This window comes from Pieris brassicae, chromosome 4 (assembly GCF_905147105.1).
Source record: "Pieris brassicae chromosome 4, ilPieBrab1.1, whole genome shotgun sequence".
Taxonomy (NCBI): domain Eukaryota; kingdom Metazoa; phylum Arthropoda; class Insecta; order Lepidoptera; family Pieridae; genus Pieris; species Pieris brassicae.
In genome coordinates, this window is record NC_059668.1 from 16,775,498 (window position 1) to 16,795,902 (window position 20,405).

Consider the following 20,405-nt stretch of genomic DNA (forward strand, 5'->3'; position numbering starts at 1 on the left):
TATTAAAATATTTTAACAGCAATAAATGTAAATATCTCTTATATATGTTTGTAATAAGTTTTCTTTTTCATTTTCTTTGCATTGTTACAATTTTTGTTGGGCCCACTGATGATAGCAACCTAAAGCCGAATTGGGACCATTTTTTATTTAAGCGATGTTAGATTGTTTTTGTGTGTGTTTTAATAAAATAAATGATTTTCTTTGTCGTCTTTATTTGAAATAAAGAATTTAATTTTATTTATGGTTGTAATACATCGTAATTATAATTAAAAACGTAGGAAATATGTTAATCAAATTGTCTCCACAAAGAAGAAATTTGGACACATCTGAAGTGCTGAAATAAATAAATAGTAATATTTATCTAAATTTTGGCCTAAATTGGACTAGACTCGTATATTGTGAAATCAATAATTGCTTGGAATGGCTGAGCCTTGAAATGTCGAATAGCCAATTATGTATTAACTACATTATAATATAACCAGCTGGTCACGCATAGGGTTAATCAATGTGATTAGTTTGGAAGTCCATGGTCCTTTTTACATTTCCTCGGGCAAAGCCCGTCGTGTTTCGTGTCGAGATTATACTAGTCGAGCCTTTGCCTCTTACAACATACAATCATTTCACGTATCAATTACTTAACTTTCGAACGTTTTTCTTCGGTTCCAAACCTAAAATTGAATGAGTAATTATGAAAAACAGCAATGTTCCAATCATATTTAATAAAACAATTAAAACGAAATAATGTTTAGTCTAATGCTGCGTACGATTTTAAATTGATGGCGTGTTTCCTTTTACCTTACGTTATTGAAGTGTATTATTACGACCGTCTTTTGCATTAGGGACTGTATACATCTAATATTTAATACTATACGTGTGTGATCATTACGAACATTTTACAAATAATATCAAGTAGTATTTGCGCTGCTGCACTTTATGTACCATGTTCAAACTCTAATTTCCAAAATAAAATTCCATATTCTCAATACGGCAACAAATATATTTCTTTATTATCAGTGTACTTTAAGGCGTAGTATAGCTGGAAGTGAGATAACGCAACTATGTAACCGTTTCATTAAACATGATTCCATTTAAATATTAGGTAATATTATTGCAAACGAAAATATAGTTTACTTAAGTGCTATACAGTACCCCCTTAGTAGAAACTTTAAGTAATCTTATTAGACACTTTCTTATGTCAAATATCCAGTAAAAGAGGTTAATTTCAAATTACTTATTAGTCTTAAGTTAGGCTAGATCGATAGATAAATGCTGCCTTTGTGTAGAGACAAGTTATAAGAAATAAAAAGTATATTGCGAACTCATACTGTGCAGATCAAATTTATCACCTAAGGAGTTTATCGGCGCGCGCTTTGCACCGCGCATTGCTCACGGATAGATGTACGACGTCCCATTTATTGGAACAGATGAGGTCACCGGCTTATCTAAAAATCCGTTCTAATAACCTCATGTAAATTATCAGAGCTATATGAATGGATAGTTTTGGCAGCGACACAAATGCCCCGAGGTGAACGTCCGCCGATAACTCGATCTTATGCCCTCAATACGTAAGGCTATGGATTCTGGAGCATAATTTTCTTTTGATACGCGAAAACAACGTTCATAAAATCAATGGTACAGTCAAGTAGAATCGTATTTTACGTTTTAATAAGTAAAAGGTAAAAGTCATATCATAAATAGAAGACGGACACGGGCTCGATGTCAATTGTTTAAAATTTTACTAAATGAAGTGAACATATATATTAAGAGTTTTGCATATTGTATAAGATCCTTAAAAACCATCCATGGCCCTACAACCTAAAAAGGTTAACCTAAAAAGGAACCACTAGGCCAACACTGTTCTTTGGTATAAGATCTTATACAAATATAATTCCAGCTTTTAAAAATGAATGACTCAACTTTCGTGAATATATGCAAATATTTTTACAATAAATTGATTTTGGTTACTTTGTATAAAAAGCGTATTGTACACACTTTGGGATGGTTGTGCAAAAAGACAAACGTGCAAGTCAATATAAATTTATTAATTTGTTATATGCCGTACGTACGTTGTCCTAAGTTGGAAATACATGTTTTTGTAAATTGTTAAAACAGCCGTTTTGTTTCGCATAAAAATTGCTTCATTATACGGTACAGACGCCATAAGAAGTGTTTATTTAAATAATATCTATGAATTTGTATTGTCAAAGCTATATTTAGCTTACAGATTAATATGATAAGAACAAAGTCCAGTAAGCGTTCCCACCCCTGTGCACCAATGGCTTATGAATTATGTATTCAATAGACACTTTCTAAACCCTATCTTTGTGGTTAACAGCATGCTTTAGAACCAGAAATATACATAAAACAATAAAATATGCAGCCGCTAACTCAAATTTATTGAAGCATAAGTAATAATAATTTTATATAATTGTATATAGATTGTTTGAATATACTTTCTATGTATATACATAGTAAGGAAAAGAAAGTCGTATTTTCAAAGAAATTACGTCGACGACTGTACATAGTACAAGCGCCAAATTAGTATGAACTTCGTTTTTCTCGAGGACCGTTTGCAATAAAATTTTAAGTTTTATGTTGTTTTAGCGAAATCCATTCATTTGGAACATCTCTCTTTTAATAAAGCTTGATAAACATTTTATATTTTTGGTCACCTTTTCAAATATTCCAACAGGGTTAACAACCAGTTCTTGAAAAATCTAAATTGCCTTCATATTTAATATCCAGAATATGTTTATATGTATTATGTTAATTTGAATTTTCTCAAAAAATTCTTGGTTAAGAAATGTGCAAAGCAAACAAATGTTAAGTTGTTAATTTGTCTAATTAAGGCGGTTAAATGAAGTTTTTGAGATTGTCTGTGATACAGACCAGTGTACACTACAATTACATTAACGATATGTATTTATTGTCATTATTCATTGTCATTGAATGTCATTCACTGTCATTATTTTTTTATTATTATTTCATATATTATTTTTGTTTTCTAAATAAAACTTGATCAACAAAAGTGATTTTAAATATAGATACCGGCAAACATCTTGAACAAATGTCCTAGACTGCGCAGAAGCGATTTTTAGGTATCACTGGGAGGCGATGTCGGTCGGCGAAAGTGTGACGTGTCGATCGCGTGATTGGTAAATCAGTTGACGTTTGTCTCCTGTGTAGGATGCGCAAACTTTTCCCCACTCCCTTGTTTAATGCTCAAGAAGTTTGCCGGTATCTGTATAGCATAAAACTTCATAGTTGTACACAATGCGTTAAAGGATAAATAGTAACACGAACAATTTCATTACAAAGTAGCCAAACACAAGGTATTATATGTACTTACAATTTTTAAAGCTTTCATTAGAAGTCATTAGACCGCGTTTTAATAACGTCATTATATGATATGGCGCTTCTTCGGGTTATCAGTGCACATACATTACAGTCTTTATGACACATTAAGGTAAAAAGTATATTTTAAACACCTCAGGGGATTTAGATGAAATTGAGACTTCTGCAATGTTTATGCTTCGGTTTTCTAAGTTGAAACTTAAAATTCCACCTTTTATACTTTAATTAGGACTTGTAAAACCTCGTTTAAAAAGTCCTATTAAACTAAACAATTTCGGCCTAATCTTTTAAAGATTTGTTTCTTTAAAAAATTCTGTTTATTTACACTTCGTTACCTTAAACATACAGTTTAAAATTCTTTTTTATACCATATTAGGCAACGGGCTAGCCGTATCGCTAACAATATTTATTTCCAGGCAACCCAAGTATGGAATAATAAAAAAGAAATACCTACAAGAAGGGCATTAATAGTTGACAAAAAACATAATCTAATAGTGTAGTTGGACACACCATACGAACATATTAATCGATTAAAAATATTTCTAAATTGTCCTTAGTTAAGAAGAATTTGATGGAATCAAATCGAAGTGTAATTCCCACATGTTTTGTTCGCATTCGTTTAGGTTTTGGTAAGAACATATGGTTTTTGACGAACGTAACAGTCCCTTACCAAATATGTCTTAGAAATACTATGTCAGGAAAGAGCTTTTTCTTTAATAAGTGTAGTCACAGTACAATTTTATAAATTCATTTGTAGTGCCCTCAACCAACAAGCACATGTACGTAATTTAAAACTCGAAAAAACACTTGAGCATTACTGTCCCTTCAGATAATTTACTCACACTGTGTTGATCAACTAGATTATTATAATTATTAACGACTCTAATAGAGGAACATACCATGTTTTAATCCATACCACGTCTTGTGGAATGGCTGATACCTCCTGGTGGTAGGATTTGGTCGCGGTCGCCTCTGTGGGGCGCAAGACGATGCACAGCATAGCAAATAGAACCTTTTGTCGCGAACTTTTTCAGCGGCCTTCAGCCTCTCTCGGGCGAGTCGGCCCGCACATCTGCGAGGCCCAGTGGTTTCTACAACCACTGCGACAGCCGCTAATATGAATAACCACCGCATCATGAGCACATCACGAACACAGCACTATCTTAACATTGTTAGATTTTCATTGTCTAAGCATGTTATATATTATTGTTATTATTATACTTGTTAAAATAAATACGATCTGTTTTTCGTACGTTGTTTGTGTACGTTGTATATACACGTGCGTTCACGCTAGACACGGCGCGCGAACTGCACAGATTGAAGAATGAAGCCGCCTTGAATCTCGAAGCTAAACGCATAACTTTTTACGGAACCCAATTGAGGATTTTATTAAGTGTCAAACTCGTTTGTCTTACTACAGTTATACTAATTGGAGCGGTCAGTCGCGAATACCATTGATAACTGCAACGGTATCGCAAATTATAGTATTGCAGATTTTGTGAACTTAGTTAACAATTTATCTTGACACGGGACAATACATAATAATAACAATATATGTGTTTACAGTGTTTATATATTATATTTCAATAAATTGTCTATGACGTTAAAATTGGTACTTATTTTAAATGTTTAATATTAAAAGGTAGTGGGTCCAATGTGGTGTGTAGGTCCAATTCGTACCGCTAGAGAACGCCAAGATTAGAAAAGTTATGAGGAGGCCTTTGTCGAAGGACAAGTTCTAAATAAATAACCGTTTGCCGATCGATAGATATTAAATATAGATAGAAACTAAAAATTATATTTCTTTAGGCTTATTTATTTTATATTCAGCATGAAAGTTAAACAGCTTTAAAGGTGTTTTCTAGGCCTGTGAAAACTATATTATACAAAATTCTGAATCTTAAATCAAGAAACTTACATAATATGGACACATCAAACTTTAATTGTCTTCAATGTTTTATCAACTTAAAAAAAGATAATTTAATTATTTACAACAATAAATGCTAGAATCCTTTGTGCAGTTTCTATCAGCAGCCTAATGAAGCCGGTATCATGAGACTGATAAACCGTGGCGGGTGGTCACCTGACTCGTTGCTGATTAATTGCTAATACGTCAGATTAAGCTGTATACAGCTTATCTTTGGGTCATAAAGTTTGATTTGTGAGTTTGGTAATAGTTATTAATTAAATTAAATTATATTTCTGACGATCGGATTCATCGAAGTTGAACTAATATAATATTTCTAATACCGTAAATCTACGCACAAGAATTATTATTATGTTTTGCTATACATGTTTTCAAAAAAAATTTGCTCACCCATGTAAAAAGTAACCGTATATTGAAAGATACAAAAATGTAATTCGATCCTCGGACAATGAGATCAGTGGCCGTAAAAACGTATGTAACACTCATGAGCAACCTGATACTCCATGTCATGGTGTTTTCATTTATATTCGTTAAAATAGTATCTATATCACATGCAACAGGGTTACTATATAATCTGTGGTGGGGAAATTTGCTCTGCCTTGTGTTATGCAAAAAAAACATAGCACGAGCCATAGAATAGTAGATGTATGAAGTGGTATCCTCCTTCTGTGAGCAAGTAATGAAACAGCACAATGAGAATGTAGTAGATGCAGGCAGGCAGGTAGATGCAGGGGATGCGCAAATGCATTTCCACCTCAGATATTAAAAACGGAGCTACTCTATAAAACATATGTTGATTTCCAATTATTAGCTGGAATTGGCACTCTCTAACAATATGATTAAAATCATTGTTATTACATTAATTATTTGATGATTAATGCCGCAATTTTGAGGTACGAAATTATTAAACTTTTAGTAAATAATATATCTAATAAAAGCTGTTGTTTCTTCACACTCAGAGACGGCGTTTAACAAGAATTGTGACTCCCGAAAACGTATTACATTTGACATACAGGCGTCATGCTTGGATTTACTCTCGACTCTCATTACCACACCTTGTGACATTTATATATAATATGTAATAATGACGTTATTTTGCCGCTTCACAATATTGCATTTTACAGGTGTACATGCTGCAGGTATTGATAATCTTTGTGGGCTGGTGTCTATAATACGACTACTATCAGCCTTCCGTCGCGAATAAATATAAACAAAGAGATTTATGACTAAAAAATAAAAATGAACCTACGATCTCAGGGACGAGAGTCGCACACTGAAGCCACTAGGCCAACATTGCTCGGACATATACACGTATACAGTATATAATACAGCATAGTCAAATAGAAAAACAAAAGTACTGTCTATATCTACCTATTTACATGTCTCTACATATATATCTATTGTCTAATTCTACGTGACTAGGCTAATTAGCTTTAACGAAACCGTTCCTATAACCTACATAGCAATCCTTGACATGATCGGTGCGTATTGAAATAGACTATTAGCAATAAATTCTTCATCATTAAACGAATTAGATGTATGGTCATTAATGATCCAACATAGTTACCGTTAGTAGGGTAACAGAAATATGTATTACGGTTTAACAGTTTCTATATTGAAGATATAGGCTGTTTAAAGGATAGGAAGAATGTCACGTAAGCCTTGTAAAGATCAGCTAAGTGTTAGTTAGTAGTTATAAGAATGTATGCAGAATCAAGCGTTAAAAACTAAACTATTGCTATCAATGTCGAAAAAACTATAACTTGTTCTTGTAAATAATGCGAGTATAAAGAAGAGTTAATGTCTGCAAAGGAGTAACATCTCATATGTGTACATACAAACCCACTTTAGGTTTTAAAATACTATGTTAGTTCATTAGATATCTAATTAGGCCCTATAACGGTTGGTATAAATGATTTATCAAGGAGCGGTACTAATAAGAGTATAAATCCAGGCTCTCGAATAATAGCTTGCGGCGTCTACTTTGACGTAGCAGACTTGCAGGCTCCTCTAGCCTTAATAACAGGTTTTGTGTTTTGCTATTTCTAGGATATATTTGGAAAACCCTGTTTATAATTATTTTGAAATGCTAAAAATATATGATACTTTGTACGATTTAAAATTGCATCATTATTATTTATTTCAATCCAAAAATATCACTGACGCTTCTTTACATTGTTTCAAGATATATTTAAAATACTATATGTTTAAAGAATACAATACGTAAATTCTGCACTGCAGTTATGTGCAGTTGTCCTAATTTTCAATTAACTGCATCAATCAAATTTACATTTAGAAAAGTGTGCACTGTTCATTGACTTTTTCAATGAAACAAACACGGAAATGTGGTTAGTCATACATAAATTTGTAAGCTGACATGAAGCATATCAAGTCGATAAATTTATTCGTTTGAAACATGTTGACATGTTTATTAGGACAGGATAACTTACTGTAAATATCTACTTAAGGTCTAAAGACAAGTCCATTATCATTTTATTAGTACATTATCTATGTCGGTTTTATTTGAATTTAGAAAAGTGAGTCCGACAGTGACTGTCTGCCTTTGCTACTATGAAAGTAAACTACTAGGAAACTGGTTCAGTGATTGATTTTCATAATAGTTAGCAATTTTGTTTTCTTTGTGGAAATGTAACGAATATGATAAGGTCTAAGACGACAAAATATTGGTTAAAATCAGTGACGCAATACATAACCGAGCCTATATCAAGATAAGAAGAACGCCAATTTATTTGGCTTGATGTAGGTCATTTATACAACAAACTTATTGTTGTTTGCTGCAAATATATGGGAGAAAATAAAGAAATTAATATTATTATTACTAAACAGTGCTCAGGGAAATAGTCAATGCTCCCTGGTACATTCACAGTTACGGCTTCTATGGGGACCTTAATATAGAGAACGTCGCGACAATAATCAAAAGATTTCTGTAGCCAACGAACAATGGCTCCACTAAAACGTGAATGTCGAGGCTAATCAACTTTTTGAAGGACCACGGGTCTAGAGAAGATTGAAAAGGACAAAACCATTCAAATTTGTTAATTGTGAGTGCACGATAAACTCAAGTGCTAAACATTGGTATGTAAAAAACAAATAGCACACAATAATATAGTGTAGAGACGGTAATTAGTGTCATTTGACATTTCTTATGTTAAATATATTGTTTAGTAAACAATATTAATTACTAATTACATATTAGTCTAAAGTTTGGATAGATCGTAATGTTAAATGATTCAAAGACAAATTATTTAGAAAAACTTGTTATAAAAGTTATTGCATTGAATTAACTTCGAATGTATGAATTTAATAGGACATTTTTTTTGGTCATAGAACCTTCTTCTTCTTTCAAATATCGTCGGTATTAATTATAAACACTGCATTTACATCACGAAACAGGCAATAAAAAGTGGACAATTGCTGAAAGGGAGTTTCTACTAAACCAAAGGTCTCATGGCTATTAATGACTTAAGTTTTACAAATAGTACAAAGTTTTTCGTGTTTCTTCGTTTCTACAAAGTTTTACGTAAGCTGAGAATATGATATTTATGCAAGGTATACAAAAGCTTTCGCGGCAATCCTTCGCGTAGATATAGAATGGTATTAAAACTTATGGCAACATTAAAATAATCAGCAAGATCACGCAGGCATTTCTTAAAAGTGCTTACACATCTATGTGTTCATAGATTAGACGCTAACCTCTTCACCTACATCGGACTTCGAAGGCTTATTTTAATTTAACATTAAATAACAATAAAAAAACACTTCAAAATCCTACCGCTCTAAGTATTCGTAAAACATAATTCGTGTTACGTATAACTTCATATTAAGTTTTGCTTCACGTTGCTCAAGATTTATTATTGACTTTTAATGTAAGACCCGATTTTATAAACTATAATTATGCCCGAAATCCCTGTTCGACCATAACACAACCCCTCATTGAGAAAAAATGAGTATGTATTTTTGTTTTCAACAAAAATATATTAACAGAGCCCACGTAATTGTTATCAATTTATCAAATGTTTTCATTTAATTTTGAAGAATATGTTTTAACTGTAAAACATGTTTTTGCGTTTTTTTTTATATTGAACAAATCAACATTTGTACTTCTGTTCACATAGCTTTTTTAGTGCAAAATCAGTATTTTACGAGTAATGTGAAACACGACTGGACTTTGTTACTCAATACCTTTTAGGACGATAGTTCTTTATTGTAAAATTTTTGCGATACATCTGATAATGATGTTTTCATCCCTAAAGTTGTAATCACATTGAAAAGTGATTGTATAAAATTAAATAAGGAAAATTAAATTCTACTTTCGGTATGTAGGAAATAAACAAAACAGATCCTAGGTTCAGAATTTTCTAACATGTGTAAAAAGTAAATGCTTTAAATGTTCATTAATATATAACGTATACGGTAAGATGGCCGGTCTCGTTTCGACATCTTATCGATGTTAGCCATTTGAATTAAAATGCTCTGTGAAATACAATGTCAGCTACATCTATAAGCTACACATTATATTAATGTTTTTGTTTGTTTTTATTATATATATTCATACACTGTTTAAACTTTCCCTGAATTTCCACAAATAACTCATGATCAAAATTAGCCGATTCATTTTTATTTAAATAGGTAATGAATTGAAAAATTAACACTCACATAACGCCTTTCATCTACAGGATCAAAAGCATATATTCACTCGCCACAGAAACTTAAAAGCTGCATAAAACATTAACTAGCTAGGCGGAAAAACAGCTTATTTCAATATAAATTACCTATGCCTAAAACAATGTTTGCCACATTCACCAATTCATAAAGGTCTTCTTATCGCGACTCGTATGAAGAATCGTGTATGGTACATAAAGTGATTGTTGTACACAAGTGATCAAACCCGGCGGCGTCTTCCCGGTGGGCCCACATTACGCAAATTGCGACTTGCGCCTTACAGCAATTTTGTTATTATTGTAAACAAACAATCGCTCACTGTGTATTGTTGCATTGAATAGAGCTTTGTTTGTTAGAATGTGGATTGGTCAGTGTAACTATATTTTCCTACTCGGTAGTAATAGGAAAATTAAATAATTTTGTTCAATCTGTTTTGTGGAGTTTGTTCTTTGCTTGTTATAATAAGACATAAAAATTCTTTCAAAAGAAATATCTCGAATCATAATTACGTACTCTATGATAAAGTTAATACATTAATCATAATAATTTCATACGTGAATGAAGACGACGCTTAGATTATTTTACATACTTTTTCTTATTTTAAGGGTACAACATGTTATATGCTAGTATTATATAGCTATTAATATATTATAAAATACAGGCATTTTATTATAGGCTGATTAATTCCGCTATCTTCAATATTATAGTGATATTTCGATAAGTCTGCGTGAAATGTATATACCATCAAATTAGATATACAAGATAAGATAATGAAGTATTTAAACCGCTTATCTTAATAAATTATGTTCTCACAGCAAAAAACTTATAGCACTTACCTCTACAGCCGTCAGCAGTGAGGTCCCAGTACTCCAGTTGGCAAGTATCGCAATGCGGGGGCAAAGCGCCCGGGGTGCATTCACAGGTTCCGTTTTCTGTCTCACAGACCGGACTCACAGCTGCTATTCCACAACGGCAGGTCGGACAGCCAGAATCAACATCTATATATAAGAAAAATATAGTATAAAAAATACTCGTATAAAATAAAATTACTTGTATAAAAAAATCGATGTTAATGTTATAAATGAAAAAATGTGTCTGATTTTGCGTGTAATGTAAGAATTTGTTCAGCCTTAAGAAACGTTTGCTTTGGCGTTAATAAAATTGAGTGAGAACATTCGTTTAATAAACAAGTCTGACAAAAAGTACACTTTTAGTAAGCTATGTTAATAAATGACAATACTATGTTAAACACAACTCGCACTATGCACTACAACGTTTTAATATCGTATGAAATCATACTTAATCATAAAAACAATATATTTTTGAAAAACACTTTTTGAACGGATTTAAGCTATGGACGTTTCGCGTGCTTTTCAGCGTGCGTGGTCACGGTGACTTTAGAATTATGTAAATAATTATAAGTTTTTAATAATAATACATAGCTTTAATCCGTTCAAAAAGCGTTTTTCTTAATGTGTAAAATCTATTTTAACAAAAGACAATAATATATTTTTGTCTCACTCAGTCTTAGTACTGTCTTGGCTGATTGCGTCTAGTTAAGGTAAGAGTTCGTTCAGCCTAAAGCAACGTTTGTTTTGGCGTTAATCAAATTGAGCGAGAACATAACTCGCACTACTATAACCATTGCAACGTTTAAACTTTGCATGGAATTATACTTTTCCATACAAAAAAATTGTTTTGTTATACACGGTCTTACCACTGTCATGGTACAGCGTGGTGCGATAGGCAGACTTCCTTTAACCGCTAAGGCGAGGTGAAATCGAGGCATATAATTCAAAATTTTATACACATGTAGGTACTGTATTTAGCTATACAATATTATAATGCTTTTTCAGTATGCGAATATTATGACAATGTCTGTTAATATTTTAAAACATTGACGGATTGGGAAGTAATATGGATACATGTAATAAATGCAGGATAATAGATTTTTTACATTTTCGGCATGAACCATGAACATATAATATAAAAGTTATGAAATTAAATGAAAGTTTTAAAATTCATAGATTGTTACCTCCATATCCTTTTGCACAGCTATCACAGGTTTGTCCGGCCCAACTGGGTGCGCAAGCGCATAGACCTGTACGTGCGTCGCACGCACTCGATAGCGCACCACGACCACAGGAACATGACACGCACGAGCCGTCCTCACCTCCAGACCAATAGCCGTCCTTCAAATACATAGGGCACTAGTTGTAGGGTAATTTTGAATTATTTGTATATGATATAGCATCTATACCTTTATGTAAATTCGACGGCCTATAAAATATGGATTGAAGTTAGTACCGTGTTTGTTACTATAGTTACGATATTTACACGTAAAATAAAGATATTCAGATCATGAAATACCGTGATGCCCGCCTTCCACTGAGAGCGGAACGGACCCATTACGGACTCCGCTATACACGTAACGATAATTTTCATACATGTGCTTCCACCAACGCTGAGACGGCATGTATGAAAATCATGATTAATCACCTATATGATATCGGTGTACAGACTTTTCCTAAGTTTACCCTTGATTATTACATTCGAAGATGTGGTTTTAACTCTTAGGCACATATACTAATTTATATAAATTCACAATCTCGCCTTGAGCCCTGTCAAATGTCAAACTTCATACACAAGAAACAGTTTTATAACTCTTGAAACTAGATTTAAGTGCGAGTGATGTTCTAGAATACGGGCTTTAGACTCGCATTCTAATTCGTATCACAAATCACAATCTCGTCTTGAGCTCTGTCAAATGTGAAACAGAAGAAATAGTTTGACCGTTGTTGAAACTAAATTTAAGTTTAATTATCGTTCTAGAATACGGGCTCTAATAATACTTTAAAATTTAGGCCAAGAACAATTCACTATAAATGGTGCAAATGAAAAAAATACGTTAAGAAAAACACTCTTTGAACGGATTAAAGCTATGTATTATTATTTAAAACTTATAATTATTTAAATAATTATAAATTTTAGATTTTTTCCGACGTTTCGCGTGCTTTTCAGCACGCGTGATCATGGTGACTAAAAATTACGTTTTTGTTTGCAAGGAATGAACTGTAATATTAAACTTAAAACACTATGCACTTCTTGTATCGTTATAGCCAGTTCCGTCAAGATTTTCCATTTCAAATGTTAATTATAATTATAAAACCTACCTGACATTGGTCGCATCTCTCGCCTTCGGTATGCGGTGGACATACGAGACAAGCACCAGTGCTAGTATGGCATGGCCCCCCACCGCATGAACATGGAATACAAGACCCACCAGGCTCAGTAGGTGAGCCCCAGTAGCCGGAGTCACACCTACGAATTGTTAGAAGCCAAGTCGTTCATAAAAAAAATATATTTTTTAATTTTAGATACCGTATGCTCAAACCAACTGTTCGTGGCACTTGTTAGTTACTTTAGACATATTGTTTTGGAAGCGAACATATTAATAATAATAATTAAAAAATTGATAAATAGAAAATTAAAACAAATTAAAAAAGTTTGGTACCTGTGGCCGTACCTTTACTAATGGCGGTAAAAAATAAATATAAATGCTTTTTTGTGATTGTCCTAAAGTGTTATAATGAAATGGAAATTGTTAAAAAGTGATTACGTATGTAAGTAAATGACTATCTAAAATACTAACATCTCACAATGGTCTCCCGTATATCCATCAGGACACTGGGTGCAGACAAATTCGTCCCCATCAGGTCCAGCGAGTGCGCAGTTTGGACTGAAGTTGTTACTCGCTTCATATAATGGACATGCGCATGGCTTGCACCCACCCTAAAAAAGACAAGAGAAAAATAAACGAAACTTAAACCGACAAAATCGGTAAATTGGTTTACTGGTAACGTGATGTTACCCTTTAAGTCTTTCTCAATAAATTGACTATCACAATTAATTTTATTTTAAACCAGTATTTTTTTAGAATAAATAAAAAAACAGAAATATAAACCCGACAAAATCGGTTTACCAGTAACGTGATGTTACCTTCTAGCCATTCTCAATAAATAGAGTATCACAATTATTATCTTTTTCTCGAACTATTATTTGTTTAGATTAAATAAATGTATTATTTAGATAGACATTTAAAATTTTATTTAAAAAAACAATGATTAATAAATAGATTATGTAATTGATTTTTATAGTAATCAACTGATTATCGCGACGTAGCAACGCCAGTGTAGGATAAGATTAAAACTCTACCTATGTTTATGGAATGTTTATCTATCTATAATATTGTGTTGGAACAGAATTGCGAATTCTCAACCAACTGAAAATCACAACAAGACTGTAAACTATCATTTAGAAGCGGTTGCTTAGCTGTTTTGGCCATATTGCTAGGAAAGAACCGTATAGGATGATAAACTGGGAACGTTGATGATGGCTGGAGAAGTTTGGGTCGATTGTCTCGATATTGTCTTGTATTGTGTTATATATTAGTCTCAACATCCCTAATGATCTAAGATGAGCTGAGGATAGAAAAGTGTTGAAGGAAGTTGACGTTAGGGCTTTACAAGACAGGCACGACCCGTAATGGAAACTACGAATAGGAAGAATGAAGCTGATAATTTTAACAGTAGTAATGCTTAAAAAATTAAGGAAAGGTAGGTGGTAACAATAATGTTTTTATCATTAAATAACTATTACAAAAGCGTTAGGCCATTGTAATAAATGTAGTATACGTACCGTAACAGGATTTCCGTAGTGTCCAGGTAGACAACGTTCGCAGTGTGGCCCTGTCGTATTGTGTTGGCACTCACCGCATGGACCATCAACTGAACACATTATTCATTACGATGTGATTAAAAATAAATGTTATAGGATCATATTGTCTGTGGTTTATGGTACTTCATTTAAATAGTCTTTAATATAAGGTAGTCAATCAGCATTGAATTATAGAAAGTTATCTGTCTATTTGATGTAGTGGCTTTTCACTGGGCACTTGTATCTTTTGGAAAATAAAGGCGTACATTTTAAATACTACTACATCTTTAACAAAGCGACTCTCATCCCTGAGGTCGTCAGTTCGATCCCCGGATGTACACTAAAGGATTTTCTTTCTATGTGCGCATTTAACATTAGCTCGAACGGTGAAGGAAATATCGCGAGGGAACCGGCTTGCCTTAGACCCAAAAAGTCGACGGTGTGTGTCAGGCACAGAAGGCTGATCACGTACTTGCCTATTCAATTCACAAACGATCATGAAACAGATACAGAAATCTGAGGCTAAGACCTAAAAGGTTGTAGCGCCATTGATTTATTTTATTTTATATTATAAGATTATTTGATAATACTTTTAATTTTGTAAAATGTAATATAGTATTATCTGCTATATTAATATTGTCATCGCAAATTAAAACAAAATGGACACCTGCAACCAGTAACCCTTTAAAGATATTTCCTAAAATGTATTATATTACATCAGTATGAATACATATGTATAGGAGTGGTTCAATATACCTGTGTTACACCCAGCGTGCATATTACACCCGCAAGGCACGCACTCAAAGGAAGGTTGGCTGCCGGAAGCCCTCTTGATCTTCACGTGAGTCCAAGAACATTTGGAACAGTGCGGACCCTCGTAACCGTTGGGACATAGGCAAACTTCTTTAGCGCTGTGGGAGCTTCTGATTTCGACGCCCTCTAACCTTACCTGAGGAAATGTACAAATTACTAAAGTTTTCTCGTCCTATATCCGGCGGCCTACGTCCTTGATTTGAGAAATGACAGTAAAATTGAATTTCGAAGGACACTAAACAATATAAATATACTTGTTAGATACATTGTGTATCCGTGCACTGGCCAAGTCAATGTATTGATTAAAAACATAAAAGATTTGTAATTTTGATATGGTCAGTATAAGATGTTAGGTTATGTATTTACATAATAACTTAAGACAGAAGGTCCCTTAAGTAGGGATTGAATAAATTAACCGACTTGGTATTACAGAATCTCACAACTTTTTACCGTAGAAGCACTCCGTTGAGAGAGTAATGAAACCTACTATTAGTTTTTTTTTTAATAAATAGAAGCGCAAACCAAATGTTAGCATCATCTTTAGTTGTTTCCACACTCATAACATGTAATATAAAATTATCGTTTCCTATAATAGTTGGTCGGCAACACTTACATTCTATATACTCACTTAGTTATACTTCTTAAGTTATACTTCCTTGGCGTAACAAGTTAAAAATCTTTTCAAACATTTTATTCCACGTTTGTAGAAAAAACAACACTAACAATAGAAAAAAACTCTTATCATTTTCCCCTTACGAGCCAAAATAACTAACTTCAAAAAATGTATTTGTCGCAGTAAAGTAGTTAAATCAGAGAGTTAATTGAACCTCTATTCACTTAATTAAAAATTGATATTCGATCAAGTCGCTAAAGTTCCGTCAGACAAGTGAGTGAAGGGTTTAACGAGTTTCCTAAACGTTCCTAGGCAACAAGACTAACCTAACCAAACCATTTACAATAAAGCAAAACACGGAATATCCAAGCTCACAGTTCTTCACGATGACACAGAAATAACAATAACAAATGAAATAATCATGGGAGTCTTTTTACATTGTTAATCAACACGCTGGCTTTCGGTCAGAAAGATAGTTAAACGTTTTCGAAGCTGCTTTATTTAAATCAAAACGACATATATAGCAAATGTAAACTATTCAATATTTGTAAATATTGGAAATAAATATGTTTTGTTATTATTATTATACCTCATCCTGATCGTTATGAAAGTGTGCTCGTATCATTACACTGCGCAGGTCACTGAGAACGTCCAACAGTTGACTTCTTGTCGCAACTTCACTGTCCTGATACCAGCTGCCTTGTCGGAGTGAAGCGACTAACTCCAGCTGCCCGGTGTTCTCGTGACTACTGTTTATGTATGTTAGTTTTTTACCACCTGCAATTTAAGTGCAAGATTAAGTATATTTTGTTATATAAATATATCAATGGACCTTGCGTATTCGTAAACCATGAACCATGGACAAATTACAGGAAACATATTTACATCGTCAAAAAGAGGTTTTAGTTCTAAATTTTATACTGTTAACGAATAGTAATAAGAAATATTTATGAAGACATTTTAATTAATTGATTTCGTTCTATAAATTATCTCTATACAAATTCTTCATGCATAAAATGACAGCTATAAACATTAAACTCATCAAATTTGTCGAAGTCTTAGTATGTAAATGTTTCATCTACACTGCAATGTCCATATTTGCCGCCAGTCCGTTAATTTTGGTCAATTTTTATTATATTAATGCAACGTGTTAATATATAAGTAAACAATATTATAAAGAGTATAGATTTGACCATATTTTGTTTGTTGGTATGCTATAGTCTCCAAAACTACAAGACTGATTTGAAAAAAAAATCATTAAAATCCTACTTTATACCTTATAATATTTATTTTAAAGATAGGGTTATGTAATTATGATAGTGGTAACCAAGGTGACAAGGTTAAACTATTGACAATTTACAACAAGAGCAAAGCTATATATTAAGTTTTATACAAGTCTGGTATGATATTTCTAACATTTTAAAGGCCGGCAACACACTTACGAGCCTTCTATTAATGAGAGTGTTAATGGAGAGCAGTATCACTTAACATAACAAAAAAAACATACATAGGTACTAACTGATATTCTTTTTGCACGTAAACGTCTATTTACCGAGAAAAGCTTTGGCCTATAAAACATAGTGCTACGGCCGACTTAAGGCGGCTAGAACCACAGAGCACAGCTAGTATATAGAGTCATATTGGCTGACACAAGGACTTGAAGATCAACATACCATGAGATATAAGAATGAAGTCTGGTCCAACAGTTGGGCTTCCACCAGTATCGCCTCGCGCTACACCCCAATACAGGCTCGCTCGGATCTCACCCCCATACACTTCCAGCTGCTCTCCACTGTACGTGTTTGTCAACCAGTAGAATGACTCCCAACCTTCTACCTAAAAAAAAATTGTTTGACAGTTCTTGAAATTAGATTAAAGAGTGATTGACATTCATTCGCCTATGGTTCTGTACTTACAATAGTATATTTTAAAAAAAGGAATTATTTTTGATTTGTTTCATTTAGTCTTAGTAAATCCCTGTGTTTTTAGTTTAAAAGTTAATAAAAATACTACATACCTCATAAGTGATGAGGAAAGGTTTCCCCTGTTCATCCAGCGATGGTTCCATGGTCTCTTGAAGATCGTCGTCGCTGATCGCCCAGGCCTCACCCAGAGGCAACACCACCTTTCCTCCAGAACGAATATTATTACTTTTTTTAACATTTATAAATAATAATGAATATGTTGCTTAGCGAAACTGTATCTGGGCTGGACCTGGCATTTTTTAATTTATTCCTTGAATTCTGAAGAAGGTTTTTATGGAGTAAAAATTCGGAAAAAATCGACGAAAAAACCTAAAAACCAGTCACATAAAATAATCGTATTGGGGCGAAACGAACTTCTAATAATAAAATCTCTGCTCACTGGTCTGCTCTGACTTATGAGAGGTGATTTTTACTCTCTATTGTAAAGCTGAAGAGTTTATTAGCAATACTATCTAAATTATACTTTTGAAGTCCATTACTGAAGGAAGTCCACAGGCTATACGATATCTATCTATCTATTGAACACAGAGTGATTTAAAAGCAATCAAATGGTTGATGATTAATCATGTTATCAACCGTATAATAACAATTGTTATCACTTATCAAACTCACGTCTGGATAGGGGTGAGGTCGTCGATCGATGCGGCATGAGTCAGCAAGGTGAGAGCAGTAACACGGGAGACAGCCTTCTATAATATCAGCACTGAGGCCAAAAAATCCCGGCGCACACTCATCACAGCGTTCGCCAATCGCGTTGGTCTGGAATTGTTTGTATTAAGAATGTTTACAGCAAAGACATAATTGACATACTTTAAGGCAAAGTTTCGGTTGAAATATTGACCGATACAAAATTCTCTTATAGAAACTTTGATTATTTATCTATAAGGGTAATTTGAAATATACTCACTTTGCACTCACAGATGTCATCACACAGTCGGTTGGGATCTACAAGACCCCTCGGATCACATTTGCATGTTGGGGTTGTGATCTCCACTACACAGTTGGGAAACACTGCGTTAATGTCCTCGCAGGACTCACATTTGGGTCCAGAGAACCCAGGGTGACACGCACACAATACGCGTTGATGGTTCCTGTCCCAGATACATGACCCTAGAAAAAAGCGATGATTTCATAACTGCAATTGCGATAGTACTCAAAACACTGTTCGAAAGCTTATAGTGTTAGTCGTAACTGCTACGAACCGTTTACTGTCTTTTAACGACTCATAGCAATGATTACTAGTAATACTAAGATAGCATAAAGATCCTTAAAGCTTTTTAATCGTGTTTGTGCAAAAGTTCAACTGTTTATAATAGCGGCTTAATAACGCTCGGCACACTGGTACTTGGTACTTTAAAAAAATCGGTTATCTGAACGTCATAAGAAAATACTGATGGAATGGTTGCTTTTTAAAAAGAAAATTTTAATTTTATTTGTCTGATAGATATTTTGTATGGATATAGAGAAGTAGGTAAATGACCAATTGAATTGGTCAAATTACATTTATTTGTACGCATAAATACAATTATGGCAATTTTTTTTCATCGCTCACTCAAGTACCACAGAGATAGATGTCAAACGCAGCCTAACGCGGGGGCCAATTGTGCCTCTTTGTCGCTCATTCCGCGCTCTCGCTTGCACTTCAAGCATCAAATGGAACGCCTCAGAGCGAGGTAAATTTAAGTAAAAGGTTGGGGCAATCAATTAGATTCTTAAACATCTTTTTTTTTATAGAAAAGGGGGCAAACGGGCAGGAGGCTCACCTGATGTTAAGTGATACCGCCGCTCATGGACACTCTCAATGCCAGAGGGCGCGCGAGTGCGTTGCCGGCCTTTTAAACGCAAACGATATATCAATTATTTTTCGATACGATTATCCAATGACAACATCCTCGAGTGCGCTAATCTGGTTTAGAGTTGCCACTAGAGAAAAGTAGTGCCACACATACACTCACACATCTTTTTTGAAATGGCTAGAATATTATACAACATATTTAAAAAATTGTGGCGCTACAAATTTATAGGTCTGGGCCTCAGAATTCTGTATCTATTTCATGATCATTTATGAATCTAATAGACAAGTAGGTGATCAGCGTTCTGTGCCTGACTTACGCCGTCGACTTTTTGGGTCTAAGGCAAGTCGGTTTCCTCACGATGTGTTCCTTCACCGTTCGAGCTAATGTTAAATGCTCATATAGAAAGAAAGTCCATTGGTGCACAGCCGGGGATCGAACCTAGGACCTCAGGTATGAGTATCGCACGCTGAAGCTGATTTTCATAGTCGACAGCAATTAGCTACAATACAATTAATCAG

General features: G+C 33.8%; 1 protein-coding gene across 2 annotated transcripts in view; it reads right to left on the reverse strand.

The window, feature by feature from the left end:
• Positions 1–20,405, reverse strand: part of LOC123708519 (laminin subunit alpha-1) — a 125,846-nt gene that overhangs the window by 57,448 nt on the left and 47,993 nt on the right. Inside the window, exons 8-18 of one of the 2 annotated variants that reach the window (XM_045659274.1) lie at positions 18,999–19,201; positions 18,704–18,850; positions 18,124–18,231; positions 17,780–17,942; positions 16,696–16,883; positions 15,437–15,629; positions 14,663–14,751; positions 13,617–13,756; positions 13,138–13,285; positions 12,000–12,156; positions 10,801–10,962 (exon numbers count right to left, since the gene is read on the reverse strand). In XM_045659274.1, the coding sequence (XP_045515230.1) occupies positions 10,801–10,962; positions 12,000–12,156; positions 13,138–13,285; positions 13,617–13,756; positions 14,663–14,751; positions 15,437–15,629; positions 16,696–16,883; positions 17,780–17,942; positions 18,124–18,231; positions 18,704–18,850; positions 18,999–19,201 (1,698 nt within the window). Of the gene's footprint in view, positions 1–10,800; positions 10,963–11,999; positions 12,157–13,137; positions 13,286–13,616; positions 13,757–14,662; positions 14,752–15,436; positions 15,630–16,695; positions 16,884–17,779; positions 17,943–18,123; positions 18,237–18,703; positions 18,851–18,998; positions 19,202–20,405 lie in introns of those variants that run through there. The other variant, XM_045659275.1, reaches the window with a different exon arrangement.